Source organism: Desmodus rotundus, chromosome 13 (assembly GCF_022682495.2).
Source record: "Desmodus rotundus isolate HL8 chromosome 13, HLdesRot8A.1, whole genome shotgun sequence".
In the NCBI taxonomy this organism is placed as follows: Eukaryota; Metazoa; Chordata; class Mammalia; order Chiroptera; family Phyllostomidae; genus Desmodus; species Desmodus rotundus.
In genome coordinates this window covers 38424560-38445352 of record NC_071399.1, presented here as the reverse complement: position 1 = coordinate 38445352, position 20793 = coordinate 38424560, and the positions used below count along the sequence as shown (strand labels likewise).

Below are 20793 nucleotides of genomic sequence, written 5' to 3'. Positions count from 1 at the left end.
ACATCCTCAAGTTTGGAAACCATCGCTTGCAGCGTGGGACGTGGGAGAGCGTTCCACTACTCCAGGATGTTGGCCTATTTCTTTCCCCGTCGTTAGGGGAGGGCTTCAGCCTGGGAATCACGAACCCCTTGCTTGGAGGCCGGTCCCATCCTAAAAATTCCCAGTGCGAGCCTCTTTAAGGGTCCAGGTTCCAGAACCAAATCCTCCAGCGACGTCTCCGACTCCGCCCCCTTCACTGCGGCCAGGGCAACACTCCGCACCGCTCCTAGAGCAGCGCCGTTAGCTTACGTACAGAGCCTGATTGGCCACCTCTCCCTGGCGGGCTGGGATTGGCGGCCAGCCGGTCCCGCCCCTCGCCCCCGCCCAGGCCCGTGGCAGCCCGGTGTCCTCGCGCTGCTAGTCCGCGCGCAGCCTGGCAGTTTGCCTCTTCGTCGTCCTCCAGCCTGCGTTCATGGCCACCGCCGCCACTGAGGAGCCCTTCCCTTTCCACGGCCTTCTGCCCAAGAAAGAGACCGGGGCCGCCTCCTTTCTCTGTCGCTACCCGGAGTATGACGGGCGAGGGGTGCTCATCGCCGTCCTGGACACGGGGGTTGACCCCGGTGCCCCGGGCATGCAGGTGCGGTAGCCGCGGCGCGCTTGGGCGCGGGCGGCCGGCGGGCCCTGGAGTCTTAGAGGAGCAGCTTCCGAGCCTGGAGGTCGAAGCCCGCTCTGAGGCCGAGCGAGACCCGGGTGCTAGAGGGAGGCAGAGGGCAGAGCGTGCGCGGAGGCCGGGCGGGGTGCCAGGGGCGCGGGGCCTCCAGCCCGGGCACCCAGGCTGGGAAGTGATCCCGGCCCAGACAAAAGCGGTGGGCGCGGCTGGTCGGGTGTCTGGATCTGCCTTTCACCCAGGAAGCCCCTACCTACCTAGGCGCTGCCAGGCCAGGGCCCTCGGGCTCCTTCCCGTCACACTGTCTTCCTCCACTTATCCCTCGTGTCCCGGACACCGGCCCGTGCCTATTTTCAAATGAGGATTTTACAATTTTTATTACACATTGCGGGGGGTGGGGGGCAAATGACCTATCAGAACTTATTTTTGTTGCTGAGTTAGGAATATTTAGTTTTGGAAAGAATTGTTTATTTTTAAACACGAAAGCCGGGTTTCATGTAGATAACTCGGTCAACTTCCGGAATTACTTCCTTTGGTAGTTTATGTATTCTACTTTTAAACCATCTTCTGCAATGTACTTATTTAGGGTCATTGAAACGCATGTCTTAGTCTTTTAGTTTGGTTTTGGCGAACTTCAGACTTCATTAAATTATACTTCTGTAAATTTTTCACCTCCAAAAATAAGGCAACGTACTCTATTTACAATTTAAAAAATTGCTTAGTCTTGCCTTAGTCACCTTTAGATCAAGGAACCGTACTAAAAAATAATTTTAAAGGATGTTCCTCTGAAACATTCTGTTTAAAGGATCCAAAGTTTGACTTTTGTAAATTTAGCCTTAGCCTGTTACTGAAATTCAGTAATAAAATTTCATTGATCTTGTTCAAGATCAACTCCTGTGTGCTGACCTCTCATTTCAGCGCATCATCTATGTATCTTACCCTCCTTTCTACACTAAACGCTGAAATTTAATAATTATCTCCCCTCCCTCCCCCACGCTTCTCCTGCCTCTGGACCCTCTATTGTGCTCTCTAATATTTGAGGTAGCATTTTGGAAGTTAGGATGTAATTAAGGGGGAAAGGGAACTAGTCTGACTCTCTGATGCCTCCTGTTAATTCTTCAGCAGCATTCTGGAGTACAATACATCCTATGGTGGTCCTGCCAGGCATCTTTGGTGAATCATAAGAAGAGCAGGTGATGAGTTCCCTCCAGGTAGCTCTAGTGGTACAGTTGTATTAAAAACTCTAAAGACTTAAAAACAATGACAGCTCTCATATAACTGAGGCTTTATTACAGATTAGTAATAGTTTCCATTCTGTTGTGCTGTATGTTTACTTTTTATAGGGATAAGGAGGAGTACAGCTGGGGTAAGTGGTTCACTGGGTCTTTTGTTAGGATAATAAGAGAATCAGAAGAATTTGGAGGAGTACTGTCTTAGAAAAAATACTTTTGTAGAATTTCCCAGGTCTGCTTATCAAATTATTTTCTTAACTTTCTTTAATGTAACAGTAATTCTCATCCCACAGTGTCGTTATGAAAATTGATTGAGATTAATTATATGGACTCTTTTAAGTGCTCAAGAAAAGTGTTAAACACTACTTTTTTAAAGCAAAGATATTTAGTTAAAGGAGTTTATGCTGGGTCTTATCACCCAACTATCTGAAAGATAAATATGCATGTAATAGCAAGTGTTTAAACAATGAAATATTGAAGTAAAATAAAACATAATTCTTCTGAGAGCTTTTAACTCTTGAGAGATTGACCTAAATGTGGCTAGTTAAGAGATTCATGGCTTGCAAACATACTGACTTTTTATGTTTTTTTCACCTTATCTTTAACAAATTAATTTTGTATATCTATGTATTCCTACCTCATTAAGATAAAGTAGATGGAAGTAAAAAGGAGGGAAAGAGTGAAATAGGGGAGGAAGAGGCCAAAGTGGAAGTTTGGAAAGCCAAGTGGGGTCTAAATAGAGGACTAGAGGCACAAGTGAAAACTTTCAAGAACACAGTGGACTCTTCTTATTCTGTGGTAACTGCCTTGGGCCCAGTTGTCTTTTCTTCAACAGTTGTGTGGGCTTGTTGGGAGGGTGGACAGCATGACAAGAGTAATAATCACATAAATGATTAAATCTTTCCTCAGCAAATATTCAGGCACCTGGTAGGCGCTTAATGTGTTAAAAAATAATGTAGTCCTTTAGACTCTCTTACAGAGATTGATCAGAGAGGACCAATGAAAGCTAGACCAATCAGACTTCACAGATGAGAGATGGTTCTTGGACTAGACCTGGAAATGAATATGCAATAGCCAATGTGTCTCCCTGGCCAGCAGTGTTGCTTTACATGGATCCATCCATCACATTGCCTAAGTTATTTTCCTTTATCAAAAAAACCCACAAAATTCCATTCACTCTTGTCTAATATAAAATAAAGCTGTTTTGGCATCCTAATTGCCTTTGCATAAAAATCCAAAAATTTGAACCATGTGTATTGCCCTTCACCATCCAACTCCACCTCATGTAGCCTCAGTTCTCATCTCACCATTTTTTCTGTCCATACCCACATTTACCCTGTGCTCTGACCTGGAACATGTCACTCTGTTTTTTTACCCAAATATTTCAGGTCTTTCTGCAATACATATCTTCCTTTGCACATGGAGTTTAATCTGCCTGCAAGCCTTCTACCATCGCCTGTACACTCTTGCTTCATACTTGGAAACCCAGCTGGGTCTTGACCCCATTGCCTTTTGGGATATCTACTGATTTGATTCAGCTCCACCCTCCTTTCTTCCTAACTCTAAATTTCCTCTTTTGTCTTATTATCTACAGTACAGTGGTTGCCTTCTCCTAATGGTGAAGAAAGAAGTATAGATAGAAAATTGCATATATAAGAAATGAAAGAGAGAGAGGTCCTAGTAAGTAAAGCTGTGTCAGTAGTACTGTAGATGGTAAGTAAGCCACTAAATCCCATTAGGCTTTCTTTGCTCCCGTCCTGATAATGAGGTTGCTAATGAGAGGGATCTGTGTCTGGCTTGTTAGTGATCTCTTGTGATTACTTGATCTCAAGTCACTGAAGTTGTTTACTCATTGAATGAGAATGATAGGTGTGATTTGTGTTCCTAGTGCTATTAAAGTACTTGTATAGACAGCCCCCAAAGAGTAAGCATCCAGATTAAGAACTACCATACATAAAAATCACAGCTGTGCAGCCCATAACAAAGCTATCAGCCCCTGCGTGTTTGATGGCAACGGGATTGGAGTGAAATTTGGAGTCCACCAACCACCCTTTGCTTTGCCTTACAAAGAAAAAAAAATGTGTGCCCTTGTTTCCTCCATATAGTGATTTTCCCTCTCCTCCTTTCAGGTATGCCTTAACTAAAGAGCTTTAAGGACAGAGCAGTTGGTATTGGGGAGGGAGGCAGGTGACTCTGAAAGGGACAGTAAGCTTTATCTTAAAGAGCATGAATTCTCCAGGTGGAAAAGGAGCTTCAAGGCCTTGTGCTCTTGTCACACTTGCCATTTTTTTATATTCTTTTTTTTTTCTTGAGGCTAAAGCATCTTCTTTTTTCAGTCTCTTTGTATCAGCCCATGATTCTTGCTGGGAATTCAGTACATACATGTTGAATGCTACAGATTCCTTAGTCCAGGAAGATCCCAGAAGTGATTTTTCTCACGAAAGCAATATGAAAATCCAGTACTGTTACCTGTACCAGTCAGCATGGCCCAAATGAAAGTTTATGAGCTGGGCAAGAAACTAGACCTTAGGAAAATCTTAATACTGAGTAATTAGTATCAGGTCATCCAGTAATTAAATACATACTGCATACCTACAGGCACTGCTAGGTTTGGTGAATAAAATAGTCATAGTACTAGCTCTATGGACCTTATCTTCTGATAGTGGAAATAGAGGAGTCACATAACTGTATAATTACATACTGAGTTCAATGAAGGAAACAAGGCACACTGAGAAAGAATAATCAGGTTTAGGATGGCAGCCACTTAAAGGAAGTTACAGGGAAGGCTTTCTGAGGGATAACATTTTAGTAGAAAACTAAGATAGTATTGAAATTCCTGTGGAAAGACTGAAGGGACAGAATTCTAAGCATAAGGACCCTGTGCAAATAAGTTGTGAAGCAGGTGAAAGTTTGGAACATTCCAAGAATTGTAAAGAGGCCAGAGTGGTTAGAGTTATGAGCGGCTGAGAGTAACGGGTCATATCTGGCAAAGGTTTTTTATATTGAGCACTCAGTAAATCCCTGGCGGGATGTTAAGTGGAGGGCTGGCATAATACAGTTTGTTTTGTTACTGATTTCTGTGGAGGCCAGGAATGGACACTGGGAGACACTGGCATCATCACATCATGAAGGCAAGAGAGGATTGTGGTAGAGAGCACTAGTAGTAAAAATCAAAAAAGAAGATAGATTTGAACTATATTTTAGAAGTAGAAGTAAGAGGACTTCTGACAGATTTGATATGAGGGGTAAACTAAAGAGAGAAGGACTTTTAAGTTTCTGGCTTGAGCAACCGGCTCTGTGTTGATTTCCTGAGGTGGCAAAGCATAGAGAGAGACAAGTTTTAGTGTTAAGTTTGAATTTGGACTTACATGAAGTTTGAGTGCTTATTGTGGCATCCAATAATGAAATATTATTAAACATTTTCCCCCTAACATTTTGTACTTGTCTAGCCCCAAGCTCACGTTCTTCAGATCTTTTCTCAAGTGTTTCCTCTTCAGTGAGAACTTTATTGACCATCTTGGTTTAAATCAAAAGCCCTATACCTCTTGTCTCCTTTCCCTGCTTAATTTTTCTCAGTAGTAATTATCACTGTCTGACATTTATACTTTTTACTTATTTGTTTATTGACTATATAATGCAAGATCTGTGAGGTCAGGGATTTTTGTGTATTAATCATTACTATGTCCCCTATACCTAAAACAGAGTGTGACCTATAGTAAATGCTTAGTAAATATTTGTTAACTGAATATATGAAACCACTTGAAGGATTCTATGGTGTTTTCCATGATTAAATTTTCTTTTTAGGATTGTCAGGCTTTTGCTTAAAACAATTCAGTTCTTTTTCTATAATGAAAGCAGATTTTATAGGACGTTTTATATATGTGTACATATGCACACATGGGGATTGACATTGCTTGCTTTTAAGCAGAAAAAGTTAAATCTATAACTCATTTTAATTTCTTTTAATTTTTAGGTTACATCTGATGGAAAACCAAAAATCGTTGATATCGTTGACACAACAGGAAGTGGTGATGTGAATACTACTATAGTAGTAGAGCCAAAGGATGGTGAAATTGTTGGCCTTTCAGGGAGAGTGCTTAAGGTTGGAGCTTTTATATTTTTAATTAATTTTTTTCTTTTTTTTGTATTGTTATCTCAAACCATCTAATGTTTTTAGCTTACATTTGATGGCATGGTGAGTATTAGTAGCTGTTACTGTATAACAAATTACTGTAAAATTTCATGGCTTAAAACAACATTTATTACCGCAGTTTGAGTCAGGAATCTGTGTGTGAGTTAGTCGAGTGCCTCTTGTTCAAGATCTCTTCTCAGCTTGTTGTTAGTCAAGGTTGCAGTTTCATCTGAAAGCTCAACTTGGCGGGGAAGGGGAGTCTGTTTCCAAGCTCCCTCAAGTGGTTATTGGCAGGCTCTGGTTCCTTGCTACTAAGATCACTCCACCAGGATGCTTCACAACATGCAGCTTCTTACACCCTGCTGGTGGGAGCAGGAATCCAAGAGAGTGTGCCCAAGATACAGGCCATGGTCTTTTTATAAATTAATCTTGGAAGTGACATTCTATTACTTCTGCTATATTCTTTTCATTGAGAGATGAGTCATTAAATCCAGCACACACTTAAGCAGTGGGGATTTTACAAGGGCATGAATACGAGGATGTGGGGTTCATTAGGGGCCATCTTAGAGGAAGTCGTTGTTTTGTTGTTTGATAGTAGGCTTAAAATTGGGTTGTTCTGTTTTTCAGTGTGGTTGCCAAATACTAAAAATTTTAAGTTTTGAATGGAAAGGTGGGAAAAGTGACAAGATGACAGTTTTGCCTTCATCTTTTTCTGGCCTTTCTGGAAACTTGAACATGAAATATTTAGGATTTAATAATTATGGACTTAAGTGATTAGCATTGTCTTATTCCTTGTACTTGGTAGAAAGGCTAGATTAAGCGAACATGAAAAATAATTAGAAAACAAACAGTACAGTTCATGAGAAATTGGCTAATGAGTTTGTTAGATGGCAAGAATTTGTGATTCCATTCTCACCTTTTAAACCAATAAACAGAATTAGTTTGGAAAATAAATTTGTGGTTCTTTATATGTATAAAGAGCTACATTTAACTTTTTCCATCTTTTACCGTGTCTGAATTATGTTTAAGCATTGTCTACTAGATAAGATTGCTGTGGCAATGGAGTAGTTTTCTCTGCTATCTAACAAAGTAACAAAAACTTTATGGCTTAAAATCACATCACATACATTCCTACATTTATTATCTTACTGTTTCCGTGGGTCAGAAGTCCAGGCATGGCTCTTTGTGGCTCTCAGCTCAGGGTTTTAACCAGGTTACAATCAAGTGTTGGTTGGAATTGCAGTCTCATCTGAGGCTCCTCTTCTACGTTAACATGGTTGTTGGCATAATTTTTTTTTGTCCTGACAGCTTGTTTATGGAAGGCCAACAAAAGAATCTCTCTGACCTTAAAGATGACCTCAGTCTGTCTTTTAGAGAGCTCACCTTATTAGGTCACATACACAAAGCTAATTTCCCCTTTGATTAACTCAGTCACCTGATGAGAGACCAAAATTGTATCTGCAATATCCTTCACCTTTGCCATTTTAGTTAACATATCATAGGAGTGATATTCACAGATCCTGTCTTCATTAGCGGAGAGGACTATATAAAGGCATCAGTCATCTTAGAATCTACCTACTATAGGCAGACAGCAGGCACTAATATTTTGCTGCCTTTTTCATGTGTTATGGACTGAATGTGTGCCCCCAAAATTCATACATTGAAGCTCTAACACCCAATGTGATGAGGTTTGGAGGCAAAAAAAGACCTCTTTGACAGGATTCTACTGCATGGAACATTAACACTAAGGATGGCACTTGGGTTGTTTAAGAAAATGTTCAATTCCCTGCTAGGCATTTATAAAAGACTCAGGGAAAAGAAGGGTAGTGGGTAATGAAAGAGATTGTGTTTCTCTTGTGACAGACAGTGTTATTACATTGTAGTTGCCATGTAATTAAAGCCACTTTAAAGATAACAACTTAAAGTGGTCAAAATACAAAGTTTTCATTCTTAAAGAGACTAAATGTATCTTCATTTGTAAAGAATTCTCAAGTAGATACAATGACATTTTCCAAAATTGCCTCATAGAGAAAAGTTAACTTTATTCTAACTTGGTTAAAATTAGATAGCAGAACCATGGTTTATTTTCTGATTGTTCTTTACAGGTTATCCCCATTTTCTTAAAAGATTTTATTTATTTTTAGAGGGGGATGAAGGGAGGGAGAAAGGGAGAGGAACATTGATGTGAGTTAAGAAACTGTTCTCTAAAGAAGGTGGATTAAGTTTTGAATGAAAAGCACTAGTTCGTATGCCAACATAGTTGAAGTTTCACATACTCTAGACATCCATTTCATTCAGAAATGATTAGTGATATGCAGGCTTTTAAAAAGTTAGTAAATCTTTGAACTTCTGTGAATGATCATTTTCTTCCATTTTTTTGTGAGAAAATTTCATCCAAAAGTTTCCTACCTGGTGAATGATTTGATGAGGTACCTGGGGGCCAGTTGGTTAAAGATGTTGCACAAGGGAGGTTTGATGAGTGAACCAACTCTGAGTGGTTGATAATTCAGCTTCATAATTTATACACATTTAAAAGCTGTTCTTAATGATTATAGGTCCTATGCTTATGAAGAGTGTGAATCCTTCACATTGTCTTTATTTTTATTGATTGATTTGACAGAGAGAAACATAGATATGTTCTATTTATTTTTGCATTCATCATTTGCTCCTTGAATGTCCCTGACTGGGGATGAACCCACAACTTTGGTGTACTGGGACAGTGTTCTAACCATCTGAGCTACTTGGCTATACCTCTGCATTTTCTTTATTGACATTTCAAGTTAGTTGATGTCTAGTGCATTTTGTTATTCATGAGAATCATAAGGTAGGGATTATTTTTTTCCTCTTACGTGTGAAGAGCCAGTGGATCAATTCCACCTAGTTAATAGAGGAGTTTGGATTTATAGCCAGTTTTATATGACTATTTTATTTAAATACATTTTATTTATTTTGCTATTACAGTTGTCCCAATTATTCCCCCTTTTTTCCCCCTCCCCTGCTACCCCCATTTTTCACTAATGGCCCTCCCCTTTAGTTCATGTCCATGGGGCATACATTAAGTTCTTTGGCTTCTCCATTTTCTATATTGTTCTTAACTTCCCCCTGTCTCATTTGTACTTCTTAATCCCTGCACCTTTTCCCCTCCATTCTCCCCCTTCTCTCTCCCAGCTGATAACTCTCCAAATGATCTCCATATCTGTTCTGCTTTGTTTGCTTAGTTTGTTTTTTAGATTCAGTTGTTAATAGTTGTGAATTTATTGCCATTTTAATGTTCATAGTTTGATCTTTTTTTTCTTATGTGATTCCCTTTAACATTTCATATAATAATGGCTTGGTGGTGTGAATACCTTCAACTTTACCTTGTCTGGGAAGCAGTCTTTCTGCCCTTCCATTCTAAATGATAGCTCTTCCGGATAGAGTAATATAGGTTGTAGGTCTTGCTTTTCATCACTTTGAATACTTCTTGCTAGCCCCTTCTAGACTGCAAAGTTTCTTTTGAGAAATCAGCTGACAGTCTTATGGGAACTCCTTTGTAGGTAACTCTCTTCTTTACTCTTGCTGCTTTTAAGATTCTTTCTTTCTTTATTATTTTTTAATAAATTTTTTAAGATTTTTTAAAAATTTATTTATTTTTAGAGAGAGGGGGAAGGGAGGGAGAAAGAGAGGGAGAGAAACATCAGTGTGTGATTGCTTCACGCACACCCCTCAATGAAGACCTGCTCCACAACTCAGGCATGTGCTCTGACTAGGAATCGAATTGGTGACCCTTTGGTTCACAGGCTGGTACTCAATCCACTGAGCCACACCAGCCAGGGTTCTCTTTTTATCTTTAACCTTTGGCATTTTAATTATGATGTGTCTTGTGGTTCTCTTTGTGTCCATCTTGTTTGGAACTCTGTGTTTTCTTGTATGTCTGTTTCCTTCACCAAATTAGGGAAGTTTTCTTTTATTATTTGTTCAAATAAGTTTTTAATTTCTTGCTCTTCCTCTTCTCCTTCTGGCACCCCAGTGATTCAGGTGTTGGTACATTTGAAGATGTCCCAGAGACTCCTTAGCCTATCATTGTTTTTGATTCTTTTTTTTTTCTTCTTGCTGTTCTAATTGAATATTTTTTTCTTCCTGATGTTCCAAATCATTGATTTGATTCTTGGCTTCATCCCCCCACTGTTGGTTCCCTATAGATTTTTCTTTATTTCACTTAATGTAACCTCCTTTTTTTGCCTGGGTCTTTTTTATGCTGTTGAAGTACACTTTGAGTTCCTTGAACATCCTGATAACCAGTGTTTTGAACTCTGCATCTGATATTTTGCTTATCTCCTTTTTGTTCAGTTCTTTTTCTGGAGTTTTGTTCAGTTTTTTCATTTGGCCCGTATTTCTTTGTCTCATTTTGGTAGCCTGCCTGTGTTTGTTTCTGTGTTTTAGGTAGAGCTCCTTTGACTTCCTGTCTTAGTATTGTGACCTATTGTAGAAAAGCGCACCTATAAGTTGTATGGTGCGGAGCCTTAGGCAATCACCAGGGCAGGGTAACCCGTGTCACCACTCTGTAGCTCTGTGTGGAGGAGGCCTCAGGGGACAGTGCCTCTGACTGGCCTCTGGAGTTTTGCTGGGGAGGAAGCTGTCTCCTGGTCCTTGCCCTGATGCCAGTCCCTTCAATTTCTCCCCACATGCCTTTGGTGCTCTTCTAGGTGTTGCCCTGGTGCCGAATCCCAGAAGGAATGAAAGTCCTAAGTCTGTTTAAGAGGAGTCTCCTAAGAGGAGGCCCTTTAAGAAGAGTCTCATAAGAATCCTGCTATTTGTTCTACTGCCCCAACCCCCAGGGTTTTTTACAGTCAGAAGTTATGGGGTTTAGCTTCTTGGTGGTAGAACCCTGCGCAGGGTATTCTGGTGTGGGACTGGGATTCCTGGCTCCTGAGGTATATCCCTCCTGATTTTTATCCACCACATATGGATGTGGGACTGCCCCTTTCATGTCTCCCCACCTCTCGCCCCACCTGCCCATCTGGATGAATGTGCCTTCTTTAAATCCTTGGTTGTCAGACTTCCATACAACTCATTTTTTTTTTTTTTTTACTATTCTGGGTGATACTTGTTTTGTAGTCTAGTTTTGTAGTCTAGTTCAAGGAGGCAAGGCATGTTTAGGTATGCCTCCATCTTGACTGGAAGTGTTTCTGTATGACTTTAAATTGCATATCATTTACACTGAGTTTTTTGGTCTCCATGATAGAACCAGATTCTAATTTTCTTTTCTGCCTCTCTGTTGTTTGGGCAAGTTATTTAATTTCCTTTTGCTTCTTTGCTTTCTCCATTTGTAAACTGGGCATCCTCTTTACATCATTCTGTTAATGAAAAACTTTGTGTTATTTTTGAATACTTTGAGATAGTTGAAAAGACTATTATAAAATGTTACATGTAATGATTTTATGGAACTTTTTTCTTACAAACTCAAGAGCTCTTAGTTTCTAGACATTAAAGTTCTTCTTATTAACAAGAATTCTAAGGGTAGGAGGTTCTGTAAATTCCTTTCCCCTAGTTGATGGGCTATAGGGTGGTGAAGGGAGAGGCAAGGTGTTATTGATGCTTAAGAACTAAAGATCTTAGTGTTTTAATTAGGTTGCATATGTTGAAAGCACTTTATAAACTATGAAGTATTGTGTAAATGAAAGGTATTCTAGTTGAACCATTTTATTTATGGTTGAGATAAAAGAAACCAAAGAGATATTAAGTGGCACCTTAGAACATTAAAAATAGTGCTCTAATACATGAACCTGCTCATCTACATTGAGCCATTAGGATAGAAGTGAAATACCTTTTTCTTCAGTAGTAAATTGTTGGAAATGGGAAGCATTTAGTGAATCAGTAATTTATTTATTTTTCTATAGATTCCTGTGAGTTGGACAAATCCCTCAGGCAAATATCATATTGGCATAAAAAATGGCTATGACTTTTATCCAAAGGCCCTCAAGGAAAGGATACAGGTAATGATCAGTCTATATCACTGACTTATTTTCTTTCTCAAATTTTATTCCTACTGAAGAAAAATTCATAAAATCTCACTAACACTTAATTATTTTGGTTGATCAGAGACTATCAATCAGTGACTGCTTAAAGGAAGATGCTGTACAATGGAATGTTACCTATTTAAAGTCATGGTTCTTAATCTTGAATACTTGCATAGACTTAGGGAATTTGTGAATACACTAAAATTAATTTCAAATCTTTGGATATTTGTGTTTTTCTGGGAACTGAGATATAGCTTTCATTGGATTATCGAAGGACTTTACTTTTTAACCTCAAAAAGGCTAAAGACAGTTGATTTAAAGTCTAGACTTTATAGCTTTTATGATAATTTGTCCTATTTTTCTTACTTGGTCTCAGTTAGTTATCATTCACTATTAAGGAAAGGGTTACTCATACAAAGCAACTGCAGTATATGAAACACAAATCTGTCATTAGAAAAGTACAGTTGTAAATTAAGTGATACGTGGCCTGCTTTAAAGCAGCACTATTCAATAGACCTTTCAGTGATGATGGAAATGTTCAAAATGTTTGATATCTATCCATTATGGTAGTCACTAGCCACAGGTAGTTATTGCAAACTTGAAATGTGACTAGGATGACTAAATAATTGAAATTTTAATTGATGAAATATTTTAGAATTCACTTTAAATAACAAAACGGAACTAGTGGCTCCTGTATTTGACAGCGCCACTTTAGAAGATTGCTATGACACTAGTTGCTGATGTAGACAGGTTTAGGGTTTCAACTGTAAAATGAGATGTGATCCTTGAAAATGAGCCCGAGGGGAAGGACCTGTGGACCCTTTTATCTAATCATAATATTATCTGCTTCTCTAGGGGGTCATAACTTATTATAAGCCATAAGAAGTTATATTACATATATAATAACCATTACTTATTAGATTCCAATCATTATTACAAAAGAGTAATGCACATGACTTTTATTGGATACTATTTTATTTTTAAATTTTAAGCCGAAATACACATATATAGCACAGTATTTTTATACACTATGTTAAATTTAATCTGTGTTGCTAAGGTACAAATTAACATGCAAATATGTTAAGTTAAAGTTGACTCCCATCCGCTGCCTTAAGTCAGCCAAACTGATAATTTTACTAGAAAGGATTTTTCTGTAGGGAGGTACTCTGTGTTAAAGACAGTGGAGATGAAGGTAAGATCAATTTCAGTAACAAAGAAACCTATGAAGTCAAAGAAAATCAGAAAAAAATAAGCTAGGGGTATGGAAATTGAGGAAGCCTGCATGTCCATCAAAATGCAGCTGCAATCTTACTCTTGTCCTTTGCTTGTGCTTAATCAGCTCTGTAAGTTCCCAAAATACAGTATTTTCTTTTACTTTAAATTACTGGGAATTTAGTTATCTGACATAGTATTATTTATATCCTCTTCAAGGATTTAAATTGGGGCATACGATATATAAAAATATATTTGGTTTAATTGAATAACAATACATTTTTTTAAATATGTTTACCAAAAATATATATATATATTTTGTTTACCTTGGTAAAGTTGTTCTCTTAAAACCTGGGTGCAGCGAGTGAACTAAACAGTTTTTAATCATTGATTCATTGCTTTATGAACTTGATTATAAATGGGTTTTTTTTAGCATTTGTGTGAGAATCATGTAGCATCACAGCTGATAATAACTAGGTCTACGTATAAATGACTGTCTAGGTTTACCTCTCAATGTTTTTCAGCCTCATTGTGAGATACATTTTCTGTCTTTACAGAAAGAACGGAAGGAAAAAATCTGGGACCCTATTCACAGAGTGGCCCTGGCAGAAGCTTGTAGAAAACAGGAAGAATTTGATGTTGGCAACAATTGCCCTTCTCAAGTTGGTGCTCATCATTTTTATTTACACATTACTGTAGGACCGTGTACCATACAGTTCTGAGATAATTATTAATAGACTTTTTTTTCCACAAGTTTTAAGTTGTTTAGTTTTACTCATTTTTCCTTTATTATTTATCTGAAATCAATTTATATGTATAATTTTTAGAACTTATTATTCAACATGTAAAAGTGCTTAAATCATAAGTGTGTAGTCATGAATGATCACAAAGTGAACACTCTCATATTAGCTGCATCATCTCATGCGTCTCCCTACTTCCTCCCTCTTCCTCCCTAAAGGCAATCACCATCCTAACTTCTAAATCTACTGAATGATTATGTCTATTTCCAGTTTTTTAAAATGGAATCATACAGTGTGCATTCTTTTATGTGTAGCTCCTCTCAGTATGTTGGTGAGATTCATCTATATTTGGAGTGTTGAAATAGTTGTTCACATCCCTTGCTATTTATATATCCATTCTGCATATTGATATTTTCTTTGTTTTTAATTTTTGGCTATTATTAAAAATATTATTTTGAACATTCTTGTGCATTTAAGGGGGTCATAATTGGCCATTCTAATTCACATGCCCACAAGAAACATATGAGGAGGGAACCTGAAAAAATCTTGAATTTATTTAGTAAAAACTTGGATATTCATACTTAAATGTTTAAAACTTCAGTCACCTTCAAAGTATTCTCCATTTGATGCAATAGATGTATTGGGATGTTTTCCCACTGCTCAAAACAGTTTTTGAACTCACCGATTTTGATGCCTTTTAGTGCTTCTGTTTTTTGTTTCATCTCTTCCACATCAGCAAAATACTTCCCTTTGAGGATTTTTTCATCCAGGGAAACAAAAAAAGATTGCTCAGGGTGAGATCCAGTGAATAGGGAGGATAGGACACAGGGGTCATACCGTTTTTGGTCAAAAACTGCTGAACACTCAGCGCAATGTGGGCAGGAGCACTCATAAATCACCCATCATGAAATGGGCAAACAAGTTGAAAGAGTCTTCAAAAACAATTCACTGAAGCCAAATGCAGCCTCTTACAATGCCAGCTGGCACACTGGTAAGGATGGGTCCTAGAACACTCACCTAGCAGGAGAAGCCTGTGCCAAAGGGGGCCCAGCCTCCAGAAGATAATTCCAGGGGTTTTTGGGGGTCACCCCCTCGTATGAGTGTTCCCAGTGTTCTCCATACTTAAATAGCCAGTACGTTTTTTGAATCAATTTATAAAATAAAAATAATGTCTTGATTTATTATGTAGAAAATATTTGCTAGTTGCAGAAACTTTTGGACAACACAGGCATATAAAGTGGCGAGTGAAAGCCTCCAAAATGCCACCCTTCAGGGATGGTAACAACAACTCTATGTTTATCCTTCTGAATTTTTCTTTTAATGCATGAATGTACCTTTTCTTAATCAAAAATGGAATCATATTAGTGGTTCTCCATCTTGGCTGCATATTAGAATCATATGAAGAACTTTAAAACTGCCAGTGCTTGTGCCTTAGAGAGGAATTAAATCAAAACCTTGCAGGGAGGCAGGCATTTTATATGCTCCCCATGAGCTTTAATTAACATACAGCTAGTGTTGAAGACCACTGGCCTGTATAGATCTATATACACATTTAATTTATATTAATCTGTGTATAGCATTCTTTTCCGAACAGCTGTGTAATTTTCTGTTAGGTCAGCATTTGTCCTGACTCATCCTTTTATTGGACACAACAAATGTAGTATTTCAGGTGCTACATGTAAATGGATAACTTTATAAAAGAGGGAGCTGGATTTAATATCTTATTGTAGGCCAAACATGTCTATATAATTGTCTTTTTTCTTTAAGGGGGAGTAAATGTTCAATATGTTAAATAATTAAAAACAAAGCCTAGCTTAAGATTTTTGGAACATGTGAAAATTAAATTTTTACTTACGAGGGTTATTGGCGTGACTTTAGCGCAGTCTAATGTAGTATGTAGTTAAAAAAATACTTAGGTTGAAACATTTTAAATTCTCATTTCTATACATCAGAATGGTTAAATAGAAGCTTATATGTACATGGTCATGAATATAGTAGTTATTTAACTTAGCACATTCTAAAAGAGGTAAGATAGTTCATGATTTTTCTTATTTATTTGGCTTCTTAAGAAAAAGTTTTAAATGGAAACAGCCCTGATACAAAAATCTAAAATAGTCAGTACAGGTAACCTATTTTATAGCAATTTTAGAATTAATTTTAGAAATGAGTTATACAAATTATAGATATGTGACCAACACATGTTTTGACCAAAAGATATCACCAACATATAACGTAGTGTCTTTCTCAAAGTGGGCAGAGTGAGTGACTGAATGAGAAATTGAATAAAAGAAGTATTTTTTTAATGTTTAATATTAATTGATACCTGCATCATTAAATTGAACTACAAGGTACATAGATATAAAAAGAAAATTTTCTTACATTTTTCCAGGGTAAAATGACTTTACTATTGGGTCATACTATGTCTTTGGTTATATGTTAATATAACTTTTCAAGATTACAAAATGTACTAATATTAATATATGTTCTAATTGATTAGGCAAATAAATTAATCAAGGAGGAGCTTCAAAGTCAAGTGGAATTGCTAAATTCTTTTGAGAAAAAATATAGTGATCCTGGCCCTGTATATGACTGTTTGGTATGGCACGATGGTGAAGTCTGGAGGTAAACTTTATGTATTTTATAGCTCTGCAGAATATTTTTATCTACTCTAAAGGACATTAAACCCACTGAACTGTCAGAGATTTGGTTTATAATAACATTGACATCACTAAGCAAAACTGTTTGAAAGCCAGATTGGCTTTTGGGTAGTTTTAAACAAGCCTTTTGAACTTTTTACCACTATAAATAATAAACCTGACTCTTATGTGTTTTAAAGAAGTTATTTCACTAAGCAGATAGTTATCATTAACCTGATTTTAGCAGGTTAATTGTTGATATATATATCAATGTTTCTGATTAAAGCTAAGCAATTTGGAAAGTAACTGCAAAAGATTGTTGCAAAGCATCTACTTTGAGCAAAGGAGGAAAGTTGAATGAAGATATCTCAGTAGAGATAAGGTAGCTAAGTTGAAGTGAGGCAAGGCGGTATTGTACAAGCACTATGACACAGAACTCAGTCTCTGAGATGGAATCCTAGCTATGTAACCTTGAGTGCTTTCCACCTCTCTAAGCCTGTTTCCTTATCTGTTGATTGAGATGATAATACTAGCTTCCTAAGGGATTTTGTAAAACTTCATTTTGATATTTACTCAAGAAATGTAAGCTATTCTGCTGCTACTAGTGATAATAGTAATCTTGGTGATTTATACCAAGTTACAGATTCTTTCTTACTGAATTATACACTGAAGATGTGTTTCTTGGAATTGGGTGGTATGACTTTTTGAATTCTATCTGCATGGAAATAGGAATATGTTCTTAATACAGATATTTAGGCATATGTGTATTTTAAGGTACGTGCAGTAAACCAAGAACCTTTCTTTAAGACTTATTTTTGCTTTTGATAGAATTATATTTCACTTTTTTTATCCCTAAAACTTGAAATTAAATATGGGCTTATAGTTTGAGTCCCTCTTCATATTCAGAGAATCATTTCCCAAGATACAGAGCAAGATATAATGACTGATTACTTTTCTCAGATGGTTTACATTACAATATACCAGTCTTAAAGGAGGGCTTTCCTCCCTTGGATGTGGGTACTAACTCATCTCTGACAGTGGGTATAAATTTTTAATTGAATGAGAAATTCCTGCTCCCTTTGGGACTGAAAGTGTTAATAAAATATTTGCATTTTTCCATCAGATGTTTTTAAATAATACAGTTTCTGCATGTATTCAGGTATGTTGTTTGGGTATGTGTACACATGTTAAAAGTGTGCACACATTTGTGAACAGTTTTTTTTCTAAAAGCTATACAGAAAGCTTTGATCACAGTGTTGATAATATAAAGTGTTCAAACATATTGTTTAGCCAATTTTGCTACATCTACCATGTAGTGTAACATGATAAAGTCATTCCCAGTGATAAGACTTAGGTGAGTATTAGTGTGGGAGAGAGAAGGCAAGGTTAAAATTGAAAAAAATACTAGATACAAAACTGAGTATATGTGGTGAAAATGTACTGTAAAATATATTACAAAAGGACTTAAAGAAATATTATAATATCAGTGAGGATTGGGTAGTGGAGCAATAAGCGGTTTCAATTAAAGTGTTTTCCATGCATGACTGAGAACTGCCGCGTTTTGTTCTAAGAGAAAGGAATTTGGGATCAGGATATCCCAGGTGTCAGTATATGTTTCCAAGAGTTTCATTTGATCCTTAAGGCAGTTGACAAAGTGCTATACTGTAACAGTTTGTCGGCAGCATTCTAAGACACTTTTAGAATTTTTCTGTTGGAAATGATATTTAATCAAACATTAAATGAAATATCTGAAATCACTAAAGAAACATTTTAGAAAATGTTATAATAAGTGAAAAGTACAGCAGAATTATGCTTCAGGTACTACTAGAAATAACTTTTTTGCATCATAATATATCACATAGGACTTTAATTTCCCCATCTTATCTCAGAGTGAGATCCAGACTTTTTTTTAGGAGAATCTTAAAGACTCCACATTACCTGAGGCAGATCTAGGTAGGCACTGTCATCTCAGAAATGCCAGCCATTTCTGAGAAAGGGTAAAGTGACCTTAAGGATCATGTGTTTCTTTTGTTTTTGTTTCACAAAGAATGTCACATCTGCCCTCCCCCTGCCACATTTGTAGCAATTGTTAAACCCACATCTCTGCAATTAGTAAGTAACCTACTCTAACAATATTCTTAAATATTCACCAGGATGTATAATGTCAAACTGACCATCACTCCTTATGGAGCAAAAACTGGTGGAGAAAAACAGTACTATGAGTATTTATAGAGGATTACATAAAGGAAAGACATTATTTTCTTTTTGCTGGTTTTAGATCCTGCCATCTCAGGTTTGTTGTGTTTGGTTGTTTGTTTGTTTGTTTGTTTTAGATTTGATGAAAGCTATAGATTTTTTCCATAGAATATTGAAGAAATGTATGTAAAGTGTTCAGAAATTTACAACCCCCAAACTCTGTTTCTTCTATCTTCCATTTTCATCACACATATACTCTAATTCTTTCCATCAACCTCATTTTCACATTCCTTTTCTCTGTATTCTAACAAATGTTCCTTGAATTAAGCTAAGCAGACCGTCAGAAAGTTATAACCTTGATTACATTCACGTTTGCCGTCTCTGGAGTTATAATGAAGTCACTAAATTTTATAGTTATTTTGATAGCATGCTTGAATTGTTCAGTCACTTTATATTGATAGTGGTTAAAAGAAACTGTGAAATGCACCACTGCATTTGCTGTGAGAATTTTTTAATCATTTTTTTTTATTTTTCAATCACAGTTGACATTCAGTATTATATTACAGATATACCACCAAGTGATTGTACATTACATAAACTTACTGATAATCCCATAAATCTCATACTCATCTGACACCGTACATAGTTATTAGAATATTATTGACTAAATTCCTTGTGCTGTACTTTACATCACCATGACTATTCTGTAACTACCAATTTGTACTTTTTAATCCCTTCACTTTTTTCACCCATCCTCCTTTCCCTGCTTCCATCTGGCAACCATTAAAACGTCCTCTGTATCTATGAGTCCATTTCTGTTCTTGTTCATTTATTTTGGGTTTTTTAGATCCCGCTGTTGATGGACATGTGTTTATTCCCATTTTATTGTTCATATTTTTAATCTTTTTCTTCTTCTTAAACATTTAACATTTAACATTTTCTTTTTAAACCCTTTAACATTTCATGTATTACTGGTTTGGAAGTGATGAATGCCTTTAGCTTTTTCTTGTGTGGGAAGCTCTTTATATGTTCTTTGATTCTAAATGATAGCTTTGCTGGGTAGAGTCATCTTGGTTGTAGATCCTTGCTTTAATCACTTTGAATATTTGGCCCACAAAGTTTCTGTTAAGAAATCTGCTGACAGTTTATGGGATCTCCCTTGTAGGTAACTGCTCTTCTCTTACTGCTATTAAGATTCTATTTGTCTTTAACCTTTTCCATTTTAATTATGTGTCTTGTTTTGGGACTTTTGAGTTCATCTTGTTTGGGACTTTCTGCTCTTCCCAGACTTGTATGTCTATTTCCTTTGTCAGGTTAGGGGCGTTTTCTGTCATTTTTTCAAATAGGTTTTCAATTTCCTGCTCTCTGTCATTTCCTCTAGCACCCCCATGATTCAAATGTTGGCCACTTGAAGTTGTCCCAGAGGCACCTTACACTATCCTCATTTTTTTGTTTGTTTTTTTTGTGTGTTCTTTTTCTTTTTTGCACTTCTGGTCAGGTGGTTTTTGCTTCCTTATATTCCAAATTGCTTATTTAATTTTTGGCTTCGTCTACTCTACTGTTGAGTCCCTGTAAATCAGGGGTGTCAAACTCATTTTCACCAGGGGCAACATCAGCCTTGTGGTTGCCTCCAAAGAGCCGAATATAATTTCAACTCCTTAACAGTTAAAGAGTTGTTACATTTTTACAGTCCTAAAACTATTTCAGCCCTTTGAAGGCAACCACAAGGCTGTTGTGGCCCCTGGTGAAAATGAGTTTGACACCCCTGCTGTAAATTATTCATCATTTCAGTTAGTATATCCTTCATTTCTGACTGGTTCTTTTTCTGTGGTTTCCATGTCCTTTTTTATGCTGTTGGAGTTCTAAGTTCACTGACTCTTCCCTTAAGTTCATCGAGTGTCTTTATAAACCATTGTTTTGAACTCTGCATCTAGTAAATTGCTTGTCTCCATTTTGTTTAGTTCTTTTTCTGGAGTTTTGTTCTGTTTTTAAATTTGGGA

General features: G+C 37.1%; 1 protein-coding gene across 5 annotated transcripts in view; it reads left to right on the top strand.

The window, feature by feature from the left end:
• The first annotated feature begins 374 nt into the window (after positions 1-374).
• Positions 375-20793, top strand: part of TPP2 (tripeptidyl peptidase 2) — a 113630-nt gene continuing 93211 nt past the window's right edge. For all 5 annotated transcript variants that reach the window (XR_011650737.1, XR_008425904.1, XM_024578812.4 and 2 more), the window contains exons 1-5: positions 375-616; positions 5852-5980; positions 11890-11985; positions 13779-13883; positions 16459-16583. Coding sequence is in view for 3 of the 5 variants with exons in the window: in XM_024578812.4 (XP_024434580.2) it covers positions 452-616; positions 5852-5980; positions 11890-11985; positions 13779-13883; positions 16459-16583 (620 nt within the window). In the remaining 2 variants the exon portion in view is untranslated. The remainder of the gene's footprint in view (positions 617-5851; positions 5981-11889; positions 11986-13778; positions 13884-16458; positions 16584-20793) is intronic.